The sequence below is a fragment of the Macaca nemestrina genome, chromosome 4 (genome assembly GCF_043159975.1).
Source record: "Macaca nemestrina isolate mMacNem1 chromosome 4, mMacNem.hap1, whole genome shotgun sequence".
NCBI lineage: Eukaryota > Metazoa > Chordata > Mammalia > Primates > Cercopithecidae > Macaca > Macaca nemestrina.
The window spans coordinates 102,882,384-102,896,963 of NC_092128.1; the positions used below are offsets into that span (position 1 = coordinate 102,882,384).

At 41.8% G+C, this 14,580-nt stretch overlaps 1 protein-coding gene across 1 annotated transcript in view; it reads right to left on the reverse strand.

Annotated features, from left to right (window-relative positions):
* The window catches only part of LOC105475828 (phosphodiesterase 1C), a 619,857-nt gene extending 609,772 nt beyond the window's left edge, over positions 1–10,085 (reverse strand). The window contains exon 1 of the mRNA XM_071095004.1: positions 9,995–10,085. Coding sequence (XP_070951105.1) covers positions 9,995–10,070 — 76 coding nt within the window. The 5' untranslated portion in view covers positions 10,071–10,085. The remainder of the gene's footprint in view (positions 1–9,994) is intronic.
* Between the last annotated feature and the right edge of the window lie 4,495 nt (positions 10,086–14,580).

The following is a 14,580-nucleotide window of genomic DNA, read 5'->3' on the forward strand; positions in this document are numbered from 1 at the left end:
GAGAAGACAATCCCATTCACAATAGCTATACAAAATAATAAAATGCCTGGGAATAAGGTGTCAAGGAAGTAAAAGACTTCTACAAGAAAAACTACAAAACACTAATGAAAAAAATTAAAGAAGATACAAAGAAATATGAAAACAGCCCATAGTCATAGATTAGAAGAACTAATATTGTTAAAATGGCCATATTATTCAAAGCAATCTACAGATTCAATGAACCCCTATCAAAATACTGATAATATTCCTCATAGAAATTTTTTAAAAATCAATCTTAAAATTTGTATGGAATCACAAAAGACACAATAGCCAAAACAATCCTAAGCAAAAAGAACAAAGCTGGAAGCATCACACTTCCAGACTTCAAACCATACTACAAAGTTGTAGTAACCAAAACAGCATGGTACTGTCAAAAACAGAAACATAGACCAATGGAACAGAATATAGAACCCAGAAATAAATTCATATATCTACAGCCAACTGATTAAACAAATGCACTAGGAATATATATTGGAGAAAAGATACTCTTATCAATAAATGGTGCTGGGGAAACTGGTTATTTCATCTGTTTACATTCAGAGTCATTATTGATAGGTGAGGACTTACTCTTGTCATTTTATTTGCTGTTTTTATGTTTAATATGTCCTTTGTTTCTTACTTACTGTTTATTTTTGTGGTTGAGTCATTTTCTGTAGTGATAAGGTTTGACTGGTTATCTTTTGCATTCATATGCAAAAGAATGAAACTAGACCCCCATCTGTCATCCTATACAAAAATCAACTCAGTGGATCAAAGACCTAAATGTAAATCCAAAATTATAAAACTACTAGAAGAAAACTTAGGGGAAATGCTTCAGGATCTTTGTCTGGGAAAAGATTTTATGAATAAGACCTCAAAAGCACAGGCAACAAAAGCAAAAATAATCAGATGGGATTGTATCAAACCAAAAAGCTTCTGTACAGCGAAGGAAACAATCAACAGAGGGAAAACAACCTAAAGAATGGGAAAAAAATATTTGCAAACTACCTATCCATCCAATAGGGGATTAATATCCAGAATATACAAGGAACTGAAACATCTCAACAGCCAAAAAAAAAAAAAATGTAAAAGTGGGCAAAAGATCAGAACAGATATTTCTCAAATGAAAACATACAAATGGCCAAAAAATACATGGAAAAATTATCAACATCACTTAACATCAGTAAAATCAAAATCACAGTGAGTTATTGTCTCATCTCAGTTAGTATGGCTGTTATCAAAAGGACAAAAAAAAATAAACAAATGCTGACAAGGATGTGGAGAAAAGGGAACTCTTATACACTGTTGATGGGAATCTAAACTAGTACAGCCACTTTAGACAATACTATGGAGGCTCCTTTAAAAAGCTACATAAAACTACCATATGATTCAGCTACCCTACTACTGGCAATTTCTCCAAAGAAAAGGAAATAAGCATATCAAAGAGACTTCTGTGACCCCATGTTTAGTGTAGTACTATTCACAATGGCCAAGATACAGAATATCTTGTGTCTGACAACAGATGAATGGATAAAGAAAATGTGATATGTATGAAATACTATTCAGTCACAAAAAAAGAATGAAATCCTTCCATTTGCAGCAGCATAGATGAAAACATGATATTAAGTGAAATAAGCCAGGAATAGAAAGTTAAACACTGCATGTTCTCACTCATATATGGAAGCCAAAAAAAAAAAAAAAAAAAGTTGATCTCAAATCTACACCTTATTGAACTTAGCCTACAGACACTGCCTGCCTCCCCAGCATCATCTCACATCACATCACCCTCACTATGTTCCTTCCAGTCTCTGGTTCTTTTTTTATTCTGTTTCCCCTGCCTTGAACACTGTCCTTTACCTATCTTCTCCCACCAAAAAACAAAAACAAACAGACAAAAAATTCTTGTTTTTGCCTACCCAACTCCTATGCATCCCTCTGACCTCCACTCAAATATCACTTCCTCAGGAAACCTCCCTAGATTTCCCAAGCCAGTTTGAGCACCCCTGTTACATACCCACAAAGCAACCAAATTTTCTTCATAGCACTTCTCAGTTTATGAGTAATCGCAACTTGTTTGAGTTATTATTTGATTAATGTCTGTCCTCCCCCTGGTTTATATATCCAGGTAATTAAGTACTATGCCTGCTTTTGATGGCCATTATATTCCTTGTGCTTGGCAGATTTCCTGGCCACAATACATACCTTACTCAGTCAGCATTTACTGCATGAAGGGCATGGATGGGTACCATGGTGATTTCAAGAAACGACTTACAAATACTTAGGACCAAAAGGAACAAAATATTTACAAATACTTTTAATAAAATATTTGTAAAACTTAGACTCTGGCAACTACAATACATTGTTGAAAGACTTACATAAATGGAAAAACATTCTATGTTCATGGACGAAAAGATTTAATATTATTAAGATAGTAATACTCCCCTGTCAATTCAATCCCTATCAAAATCTTAGATGTCTTTTTGCAAAAATTAACAAGCTGATCCTAAAAGTCATGTAGGACCAATGCAGGGGACCTAGAATAGCCAAAACAATCTTGAAAAAAGCAAACAAAGTTGAAAAACTCACCCTTTCCAATTTCAAAACTTACTACAAAGTACAGTAATCAAGACAGTGCAGTACAGGCATAAGGACAGACACACAGGTCAATGAACTAGAACTGAAAGTCCAGAAAGAAACCCAAACATCTATGGTCAATTGATTTTTTTTTTTTTTTTTTTTTTTTTGAGACAGAATCTGGCTCTGTCACCCAGGCTGGAGTGCAGTGGCACAATTTCGGCTCACTGCAACCTCTAACTCCTGAGTTCAAGCGATTCTTGTGCCTCACCCTCCCAAGTAGCTGGGATTACAGGCACCCACCACCACACCTGGCTAGCTTTTGTATTTTTAATAGAGATGGGGTTTCACCATGTTGGCCAGGCTGGTCTTGAACTCCTGGTCTCAAATGATCCACCCACCTCGGCCTCCCAAAGTGCTGGAATTACAGGCATGAGCTACCATGCCCAGCCTAAATTTTGACGAGGGTAACAAGACAATTCAATGGGGAAAGAACAAGATTTTTCAATAAGTTGTTCTAGGACAACTGAATAGCTACATCCAAATGGAAGTTGGACTCTTCCTCACACTATACACAAAATTAGCTCAAAACTGATCCTAGACATAACTGTAAAATCTACAACTACAAAAAGAAAAAAATATGAATAAATCTTTGTGATTTTTGGTTAGCCAAAACCTTCTTAGGTATGATACCAAACAACCCACAAAAGAAAATAATAGATAAATTGGACTTCATCAAATTAAAATTTGTTGCACTTCAAAGGACATCGTCAAGAAAATGAATGGGAGAAACTATTTACAAATCATACATCTGATAAGGGACTCACATAAAATATACAAAGAACCCTAACAATTCAATAATAAAAAGACAAATAGCCCAATTAAAAATGAGCGAGAAATCTGAATAGACAGTTCTTCAAAGAATAAATACAAATGGCCAATATGCTTATGAAAATATGCTCAACATCATTAGCCATTAGGGAAATGTAAATCAAAACCACAATATCATACCACTGCATGTCCACCAAGATGTCTCAAATTTAAAATGCTATTCATTCCAAATGTAGGAGAAGATGTAGAAAAATTGAAACCCTAACATATTGTTAATGCAAATACAAGATGGTGTAGCCACTTTAGAAAACAGTCTGGCAGTTTCTCAAAGATTAAACATGAAATTACCATGTGACCCAGCAATTTCACCTCTAAGCATATACCCAAGGCAAGTGAAAACATACACCCATGCAAAAACTTGCACATGAATGTTCATAGCAGCATTATTCATAAGAGCCAATAGACGAAACAACCCAAATGCCTGTCTACTGATTAATGAATAAACAAAATGTAGTATATCCACAAAATGGAATCTTATTCAACCACAAAAAGGAATTGAGTACTGACTGATACATGCTACAATGTGGACGAACCTTGAAAACATTACACTGTGAAAGAAGCCAGTCACAAAAGACAAAGTATTATTTGAATCCATTTGTATGAAATGTCTAGAATAGGCAAATCTAAAAAGACAGAAAATAGGTTAGTGGTTGCCTAGAGCAGGTATAGGGAGAAGACTGGGAGGAAATGAAGAGTGACTGCTAATGGATATGGGATTTCTTTCTGTCATGCTAAAAATGTTCTAATGTTGATCATGGTAGTGGTTGTGCAACTCTTGAACATGCCAAAACCTTTGAATTGTATACTTTAAATAAATGAATTGTATTATATGCTATGTGAATTATATCTCAATAAAACCTTTTTAATGGCCATAAAATTCTTTGACATTCCTCCCATAGAAAAGTGAGACCTGCCTGGGCACAGTGGCTCATACCTGTAATCCCAGCACTTTGGGAGGCTGAGGCAGGCAGATCACTCAAGGTCAGAAATTTGAGACCAGCCTGGCCAACATGGCAAAACCCCATCTCTTCTAAAAATACAAAAATTAGCCAGGTGTGGTGGTGCGTGTCTGTAATCCCAGCTACCTGGGAGGCTGAGGCAGGGGAATCACTTGAACCTGGAAGGCAGAGGTTGCAGTGAGCCAAAGTGAGCCAAGATCGTGCCACTGCACTCCAGCCTAGGCAACAGAGTGAGACTCTTTCAAAAAAAAGAAAGAAAAAAGAAGAAGGAAGGAAGGAAGGAAGGAAGGAAGGAAGGAAGGAAGGAAGGAAGGAAGGAAGGAAGGAAGGAAGGAAGGAAGGAAGAAAGAAAGAAAGAAAGAAAGAAAGAAAGAAAGAAAGAAAGAAAGAAAGAAAGAAAGAAAGAAAGAGAGAGAGAGAAAGAAAGAGAGAAAGAGAGAGAAGAAAAGAAAGAAAGGAAGGAAGGAGGAAGGAAGGAAGGAAGGAAGGAAGGAAGGAAGGAAGGAAGGAAGGAAGGAAGGAAGGAAGGAAGGAAGGAAGGAAGGAAGGAAGGAAGGAAGGAAAAGAAAGAAAAGAAAGAAAGAGAGAGAAAGAAAGAAAGAAAGAAAGAAAGAAAGAAAGAAAGAAAGAAAGAAAGAAAGAAAGAAAGAAAGAAAAGAAAGAAGGAGAGAAAGAGAGAGAAATAAAGGGAGGAAGACAGGAAGGCAGGAATGGGGGGGAAGAGGGAGGGAGAGAGGGAGGGAAGGAACAAAGGAAGGAAGGAAGGGAGGAAGGGAGGAAGGGAGGGAGGGAGGGGAGTCAGCGAGAGAAAGAAGAAAGAGAGAGGGAAGAAAGAAGGGAAGGAAGGAAGGAAGGATCATATTGATCATTCGATCAATATAGTATGGACAGGAGTGACACTATGTGACCTCCAGGGCTAGAGAAAAGGCAATTGCTTGATGGAACATTCACACTTGGTGGCATAAGCCACCAAGAGTAAGAAGTTCAACTACTCTGAGGGTGCCAAGTAGCATGGGGAGGTAGTCTAAGTCTTCCAGTCATCCTTGCCCAGGCATCAGAGTGAAAGTACCACCACATGATTCTAGCCCCAAACCTAAAGTTACCCAACCTTCTCATCTTCCCACATGAGGCCCTGGACGTTGTGGAGCAGAGACAACCCATGCCTGCTCTGTCTGTTCCAAGTTCTTATCTACCAAATCATAACAATGGTTGTTGTTTTAAGCCAGTAAGGCTTTGGGGTGCTTTGCTATGCAGCAATAGTCCAGAACAGATGTTCAAAAGGTAAACTTTATCTAAGGTTTTGAGCAAGACAGAAGATGTTCTGAATCCTTGACATTACAATAACTCAATTGAATCCCAGCTCATGAGTCTATTTCACACCCATGGTGCCCAGCTCCGGACAGGTCCAATGCAAAACTGAGTCACACAACATCTCTGATGGTATCTCTTGAGTCCTATCAGGAAACAGATAATAAAAAGGATAATGTGAGAATGACTCAAATGAACTGTTTATAAAATTGTGAGTGAGGATGTATCCTAAGATTCATACGGCATCCCAGGCTACTAGAAGTCAGTTGTTACCTCCTCTGGGCTCATGGGGCCTGGAGAGAAGGCAATACCAAGAAGACAGCTATGCAGAATCACCTATTTGGAGAGAAGCATAGTCCTTCAGTAAAGGACCCTGCCAGCCTCAAGTGGCCTCAAGCTCCTCCATGTACTGAACTCAGCAGGAAGGCACAGGGCAGAATATCCATTGAATTTAATCCTACAGGTCAGCCTCCATGAGCAGAACAGGGAGAAGGGATTAATGCCAGGAGGGCAAACAGAAGACAACCAGCAAGTTCCCCACCAACGCATGATACAGGACAGTGGTTCTCAACCAGGGGCAATTTGTACCCCTCTACCCCAGGGGACATTTGGCAATGTCTGGAGATATTTTTGGTTTTCCAAATTTACAGGGTGGTGGTGGTGTATCAACAACAACAATACTTTGTGGGTAGAGGCCAGAACTGTTGCTAAACATCCCACAATGCCTAGGACAGCTTCCACATCAAAGAATTCTACCCAAAATGCCAACAGTGGCCAGGATGAGAATTCCTGCTCCAGAGTGTTCTCAGAAAAGCCCTGAACCCGGGGGTCACACAATTTGGATTCTAGCCTCTGCTCTGCTGCCAACAGCTTGATGGCCTGGGCCAGTGACACAACTTCCTTGAGCCTCTATCCCATCTGTCAAATTTAGGGTCATGATAATGTAGGACCATTGCTTTTTATGTAAGGGATGAATTCTTGAAGACCTAATATCATCTGAACCTTAAAAAATTCACAACCAGGCCTGGTGCAGTGGCTCATACCTGTAATTCCAGCACTTTGGGAGGCTGAGGCAGGCAGATCCCTTTGAGGTCAGGAGTTTGAGACCAGCCTGGCCAACATAGCAAAATCCCATCTCTTCTAAAAACAGAAAAATTAGCCAAGGGTTGTGGCGTGTGCCTATAATCCCAGTGACTTGGGAGGCTGAGGCAGGAGAATTGCTTGAACCCAGGAGGCAGAAGTTGCAGTGGGCCAAGATCACGCCACTGCACTCCTGCCTGCCTGGGTGACAGCGAGACTCTGTCAATAAAAACATAGAAAGAAAAATTCACAACCAATCCTAACAAACAGTGCAGGTAGTTCTGCTTACCAGCTGAACTCATGTAGCCACATGGCATTAGCAAAAAGAACTTTGTGATTTTACCTGCAGGCCAGCTTTGAAATCATGTGATTCCTGATGGATTTTTACCCTTAGGAAGATCATATTAATTTCATGCATAAAGATTTTTATTAATATTTGGTATCTTGCTTTTTCAAATTCTCACAGAATGTGATGCCTCTGTACCGCGCTAGCCTACCCACTGGGATTGCTGGCAGGGTCAGTTAAGGTCTTTACCAAAGAGTCCTGAATCCTCAGAAGGGATGGTTTCTGCTCATGGTAGATCCACCAGGCCAGATACTTCTCTACCTTTTCTCTCCCCTTAAGCTCAGGGCCATCTCTTTTCCATGGGGCCTCCTGCATGGCAGCTAATCTAATGGACTAAATCAGAATTTGCTCCAGCTTCCTAAGAACATGTCTCTTTGGATAAATCAACAGTATGACTTCCCCTTTCTTTTTTTTTTTTTTTTTTTTTTTTTTGAGACGGAGCCTTGCTCTGTCACCCAGGCCGGAGTGCAGTGGTGCTATCTGGGCTCACTGCAAGCTCCGCCTCCTGGGTTCATGCCATTCTCCTGCCTCAGCCTCCCGAGTAGCTGGGACTACAGGCACCTGCCACCATGCCCAGCTAATTTTTTGTGTTTTTAGTAGAGATGGGATTTCACCGTGTTAGCCGGGTGGTCTCCATCTCCTGACCTCGTGATCCACCTGCCTGCCTCGGCCTCCCAAAGTGCTGGGATTACAGGTGTGAGCCATTGCACCTGGCCAACTTCGCCTTTCCAAAGATCCAGTAACCCAACCCATCCCTCCAACATGTGTACTCCCACAGACCCAGGCCCAGGTAGGAATCACTGTGTTCTCTGCTGTAGTCATTCCCTCCCTCCCTTTTTCTACTCCCCAGTAAGGTTAGGGAATGAAATGAAAAAAAAATTAGACAACGACTCCAGGACAGTGAATAGCTGAGCAAAGTGAAAACTGCCCAGAGGTGGTCCAATTAGTCCCAAGTGTGCTGAGTTACATCTCTGGGAAGGAGTTCAGGAAGCCTGATTATCCATACTCCCCACCTCACCCCTCTCACCAAAGCCAGCATTAATGCTTCCCTCTGTTTTCCCAAAGCGCTTTGTTCATACTGCTATTATAACCACAATACATTGCAATAGAGTTAGCCTGTAACACTTGCCTTAGATTACTGTGCACTTCCTATGAGCTATTTTTAAGTAGAGTATAGCTCCCCATCACTGCGTCTTTGGCATCTCAATGGGGAAGAACTTTTTGGTGGATCTCTTTATAGCTGCTTTGTCTTGCCATTGAGAAGCATTTTATCCCTGCCCTTCCATCCTCAAATGTTCCAAGTCATCAATAATAGCTGAGGCATAAATCTTAGTGTGATAAAGCCCAATTCTAAGTGCTTTACAGGTATTAATTTATTTAGTCTCCCAATAACACTGTGATACAGGTTACTATTATTGTTCCTATTTGAGAAATGGAGAATTGAGACACAAAGAGATTAAGTAACTTGCCCAGGGTCACTAGTAAATGGTGGAATTGGGATTCAAATTCAAGCTGGTCCAGTTACAAAATTCATGCCCTCCACCACTATACTCTGTTGCTTCTCACCAAGCAAACCAAGTGGCCCCAGAGGAGGAAACACTGGAGACAGCATTTGAGTTTCCTTGTCTGTTTCATGTCAATGGCCCATGGACTGGGATTGTGATTTCTGGTACACAACAGTCCGCAAAGAAAGAAAATCCCTTCCCTTGACCCCTACAAGGAGAGACTATTTCTGGAAGGGAGGAGCAGCATTTAACCACTTACATTTTGGAGAGCAAGTGGTCCATATGAGGACTGAAAGGAATTAGATTTCAGTTACTTCAGTGGCATTGTGTTCTAACAGCCATGTTAGGAGTCCTACCAACTGGGTTCATTTACTGTGTTTTATGTCAGCCCCCCACCTTCCCTCTACCTCCTCCCTGACTCAGGCAGATGCAGAGATCTGAGGAGTCTTCCTGCCCTCTCCAATCCACACTTCTCACAGCAGCAGTCAGAAAGATTCTTCTCAAATGCCGATCTTGAAACCACCTTTGTAAAAGTTATTTCAGTAGAAAATTATGGCAGGGGGAGATATCTGATCTAGCCAACCCCGCTCTTGCTTTTAGCCTTCAAGCTGCCAAGCTAACTTTGAGAGGCATTTAGTTTATAATTTAAATTAAAATACCCCTTCCCCAAAACTCCACTGTCTTTGTAAAGCTAATGAGAGACCACCAGGCTAGGAGGAGAAGAGGAGTCTGAATTCTGCTAAAGCTAGACATAAATGATTGCCAGCCATTATTCTAGAGGTCACAAGATATGCAACTTCCCCAGTTACTCCTGCAGGTAATATCAATATTGCAGAACCTAGTATTTGCCTTTTGAGATGTCTTTTCAGGTTTTTTTGCATGTCTGACACCCATGACTCCAACTGGACCCACCAACTAGACCCACCCCATCCAGAAGCGCTTCAGCGCAGGAGGATCATTTCCCACACCCCTATGATGGTACCCCAACCAATCAGCAGCAAGCACCCATTTCTGAGCCACCCACACCCCTTCCCCAAAACTGCCTTGAAAAACCCCTAACCTCTGTACCGGTAAGATTCATTCGAGTAATAACTTCATCTCCTGCATGGTATCACTGGCCTCGCATCAATTAAACTTTTTCTTCACTGCAATGCTGTGGTCTTTTTTGGTGCAGCCAGCAGGAAAAACCTATCAGGCAGTTACAGTCTGACCATGTCACTCACCTTCTTAAACCTTCAGAGGCTCCCCATTGCTCTTATTATGAAGTCCAAACTCTTTAATGTGACTTACAGTGCCTTCTCTGGCCTACCTACCTCTCCTGCTCCAGCGGCATTTCACTTGAGTTCCAGCTCCACTGAAAGATTTGCAGTTCCCTGAGAGAAGGCTCATGCTCCTTGACTCCTCTCTCCCCATTCACTGTACTGTGATACCGTTGAGGGCATGTTGATTCACTGATGCCCCTGGCAGCACCAACATCCCCAAACATCCTGTTTGAGGGCAATGCCACAAGTTATCCCAGTCAGTTTGCAAGGTTATAAACCATAATTAGTGCTGGAAAAGAGTGGTTTTGCACAGAAGTGGTTCCTTTCTACCACTCAAGAATCCTCAAAGAGGAAGAAAAAAAAAACAAAGCTGTGCCTTGGGATAAAAAAGCAAGACCACTGTTCATGAGCTGTAGGAAGTTGTCTGTTATTTGAAGGGCCATGCTTTCTGATTGTCAGTTCCCAGCAATGCTGAAAAAAGCAGCCCAATTCCACCCCTACAAGAGTTGCCTAGAATGGATTAAAAAAGCACACTGGTGGACTTTCATCTCATTAATTTTCCTGAGGGCTTCTCTCTGGCCCCTTTTAATACAAACACAGCTGACAAACCACTGCTGGCTGAGTGCTTTAATTGAGTTGCTGATGGACAACTGCATAATTTGGCAGCCAAGAATTTCCTACAGCTGCTATTAGAGGCTGCCCTGTCTGGTTTCTGATAATAAGTTCATCAAATTCATTCTGCACTTCTAAGTCCAGAAATCTGAAGTTATAAACGGCACTTAGCATTGGTCCCCAGAATGAGTCTTTCTGTATTCTCTGCAGGATTCTATGCCTCTGCTGCTCCTTTCCCTGGGAAACATCCAATCAGTGTTGCCAGGGCTCCTCTGCTGGGTGTGAGCTGCTGTCTGAGACCATCCCCTGCCCAGGGCACACAGCTCCATCCCCTGCTTCTACTCAAAGACTTAGCTCTTGCCATTGCTCCCTGTCTCCTGCATTATCAGTTTTCCCCCTATCTATTGGATCATTCCCATCAGCACACACATTTTTTTTGCTTCTTCCATCAAAAAGGAAAACCATCCTTGTTTTCTCACATATTCTCTTCCAGATGCTGCTCCATTTCTCTGTTTCCATTTATAGTAAAACTCCTCAAAGTAAATGTCTACAATTATTGTCCTCTGCTTCTGCCCTCTCTCTCTCTTTTTTTTTTTTTTTTTTGAGATGGAGCCTTGCTCTGTCGCCAAGGCTGGAGCACAGTGGCACGATCCTGGCTCACTGCAAACTCCGCCTCCCAGGTTCAAGCGATTCTCCTGTCTCAGCCTCCCAAGTAGCTGGGACTACAGGCACGTGCCACCATGCCTGGCTAGTTTTTTTTTTGGTTTTTGGTTTTTGGTTTTTTTGTATTTTTAGTAGAAACGGGGTTTCACCGTGTTAGCCAGGCTAGTCTTAAACTCCTGACCTTGTCATCCGCCCACCTCCCAAAGTGCTGGTATTACAGGTGTGAGCCACGGCACTTGGCCTCCATCCTCTCTTGAACCTGCCCAATTGAGCTTTCATCCTACCCACTCGACTGGGCTGCCATTTTCAAGGTCAGCAATGACCTTGTGTTCCCAAATCAAGATCAAGTCTCAATCTTCACCTCACTCCCGCAGCCTGTGACACACTTGATCTCCACTCCCTTCTGGAAACATGCACCTCCCCAGTTTCTGGACTCAGTGCTCCTGGTTTTCCTCCCGAATCACTGGCCACTCCTTCTCAGCCTCTTGTGAGGGCTGTCCTCAGCTTCCTGACCTCTAACACAGGGGTGCCTCAGGACTGAGTTTGCAGAAGTCTTTTATTCTCTATTTATTGTCACTCCCCAGGTGACCCATTTGCAGGTCTACTGCACACCACACCCATGTGAATCGTACCTAGTTTTCCACCTCCAGTTCCGGCCTCTCCCCTGAACTGCTTCCTGGCAACCTCAGTTCCATGTCTCAAACATAACACATCCAAAACAGAAGGCTGTTTCTCCCCCTCAGTGCCTTCCTCTCCCCCAGTCTTCTTCATATGGAAATGGCACTCCATTTATCCACCTGCTGAGACCAAAAGTGTTGGTGTTATTCTTGACTTCTCTCTTTCTTTCATTCTTACCCCACATCCCTCTACCTTCAAAATACAAGCAGAAGATGACTACCTCTTGCCATTCCACCATTCTTCACTAGTCTTCTCTAGTCCAAGCCAGTACTCTCTCCAGGCTGTGCTATTGCAATAGCATCGAAGGCTGGCCCCGTTTCCCTTACCCCAAATCCCACCCCCCCCCGCCTCTTCACTCTGCAGCCAGAGAGACTGTTCATCGCTGGACCCTGGGGGAAGTTTCACAGCTCTGCTCAACTCGCCCTCATCTTGGCATTTCATCTCCCTTATAATAAAATCCAATATCCTTATCATGACTCACCCAGGCCTATGTGAATTTACCTATGTGAATTTACAGAACTACTTCTGTGCTCTAACCCCTCCTCTCCTGCTGGCTCACCCACTCCAGCACCCTGGCCTTCTTACTGCTCTCTGAAAGCCCAAGCATACTTCTACCTCAGGGCCTCAATTACTCTCTCCTCAGCCGGGAAAGCGCCCTTCGAATCCCACCCCAATTTCCACATGGTTCTCTCCATTATCCACATCTCTTTCCAAGTCTCTTAGGCAGAGAGGCTTTCCCTGGCATTTTTTCATGTGTCTGTTGGCTGTATGAATGTCTTCTTTTGAGAACTGTCTGTTCATATCCTTTGCCCACTTTTCAATGGGGTTGTTTGTTTTTTTCTTGTAAATTTGTTGGAGTTCTTTGTAGGTTCTGGATATTAGCCCTTTGTCAGATGAGTAGATTGCAAAAATTTTCTCCCATTCTGCAGGTTGCCTGTTCACTCTGATGGTAGTTTCCTTTGCTGTGCAGAAGCTCTTTAGTTTAATGAGATCCCATTTGTCAATTTTGGCTTTTGCTGCCGTTGCTTTTGGTGTTTTAGACATGAAGTCTTTGCCCATGCCTATGTCCTGAATGGTACTACCTAGGTTTTCCTCTAGCGTTTTTATGGTATTAGGTCTAACATTTAAGTCTCTAATCCATCTTGAATTAATTTTCATATAAGGAGTAAGGAAAGGATCCAGTTTCAGCTTTCTACTTATGGCTAGCCAATTTTCCCAGCACCATTTATTAAATAGGGAAACCTTTCCCCATTTCTTGTTTCTCTCAGGTTTGTCAAAGATCAGATGGCTGTAGATGTGTGGTATTATTTCTGAGGACTCTGTTCTGTTCCATTGGTCTATATCTCTGTTTTGGTACCAGTACCATGCTGTTTTGGTTACTGTAGCCTTGTAGTATAATTTGAAGTCAGGTAGCGTGATGCCTCCAGCTTTGTTCTTTTGACTTAGGATTGTCTTGGCAATGCGGGCTCCTTTTTGGTTCCATATGAACTTTAAAGCAGTTTTTTCCAATTCTGTGAAGAAACTCATTGGTAGCTTGATGGGGATGGCATTGAATCTATAAATAACCTTGGGCAGTATGGCCATTTTCACGATATTGATTCTTCCTATCCATGAGCATGGTATGTTCTTCCATTTGTTTGTGTCCTCTTTTATTTCACTGAGCAGTGGTTTGTAGTTCTCCTTGAAGAGGTCCTTTACATCCCTTGTAAGTTGGATTCCTAGGTATTTTATTGTCTTTGAAGCAATTGTGAATGGAAGTTCATTCATGATTTGGCTCTCTGTTTGTCTGTTACTGGTGTATATGAATGCTTGTGATTTTTGCACATTAATTTTGTATCCTGAGACTTTGCTGAAGTTGCTTATCAGCTTAAGGAGATTTTGGGCTGAGACAATGGGGTTTTCTAAATATACAATCATGACATCTGCAAAGAGGGACAATTTGACTTCTTCTTTTCCTAACTGAATACCCTTGATTTCTTTCTCTTGCCTGATTGCCCTAGCCAGAACTTCCAACACTATGTTGAATAGGAGTGGTGAGAGAGGGCATCCCTGTCTTGTGCCAGTTTTCAAAGGGAATTTTTCCAGTTTTTGCCCATTCAGTATGATATTGGCTGTGGGTTTGTCATAAATAGCTCTTATGATTTTGAGGTACGTTCCATCAATACCGAATTTGTTGAGCGTTTTTAGCATGAAGGGCTGCTGAATTTTGTCAAAAACCTTTTCTGCATCTATTGAGATAATCATGTGGTTCTTGTCTTTGGTTCTGTTTATATGTTGGATTATGTTTATTGATTTGCGAATGTTGAACCAGCCTTGCATCCCAGGGATGAAGCCCACTTGATCATGGTGGAGAAGCTTTTTGATGTGTTGCTGAATCCGGTTTGCCAGTATTTTATTGAGGATTTTTGCATCGATGTTCATCAGGGATATTGGTCTAAAATTCTCTTTTTTTGTTGTGTCTCTGCCAGGCTTTGGTCTCAGGATGATGTTGGCCTCATAAAATGAGTTAGAGAGGATTCCCTCTTTTTCTATTGATTGGAATAGTTTCAGAAGGAATGGTACCAGCTCCTCCTTGTACCTCTGGTAGAATTCAGCTGTGAATCCATCTGGTCCTGGACTGTTTTTGGTTGGTAGGCTATTAATTATTGCCTCAATTTCAGAGCCTGATATTGGTCTATTCAGGG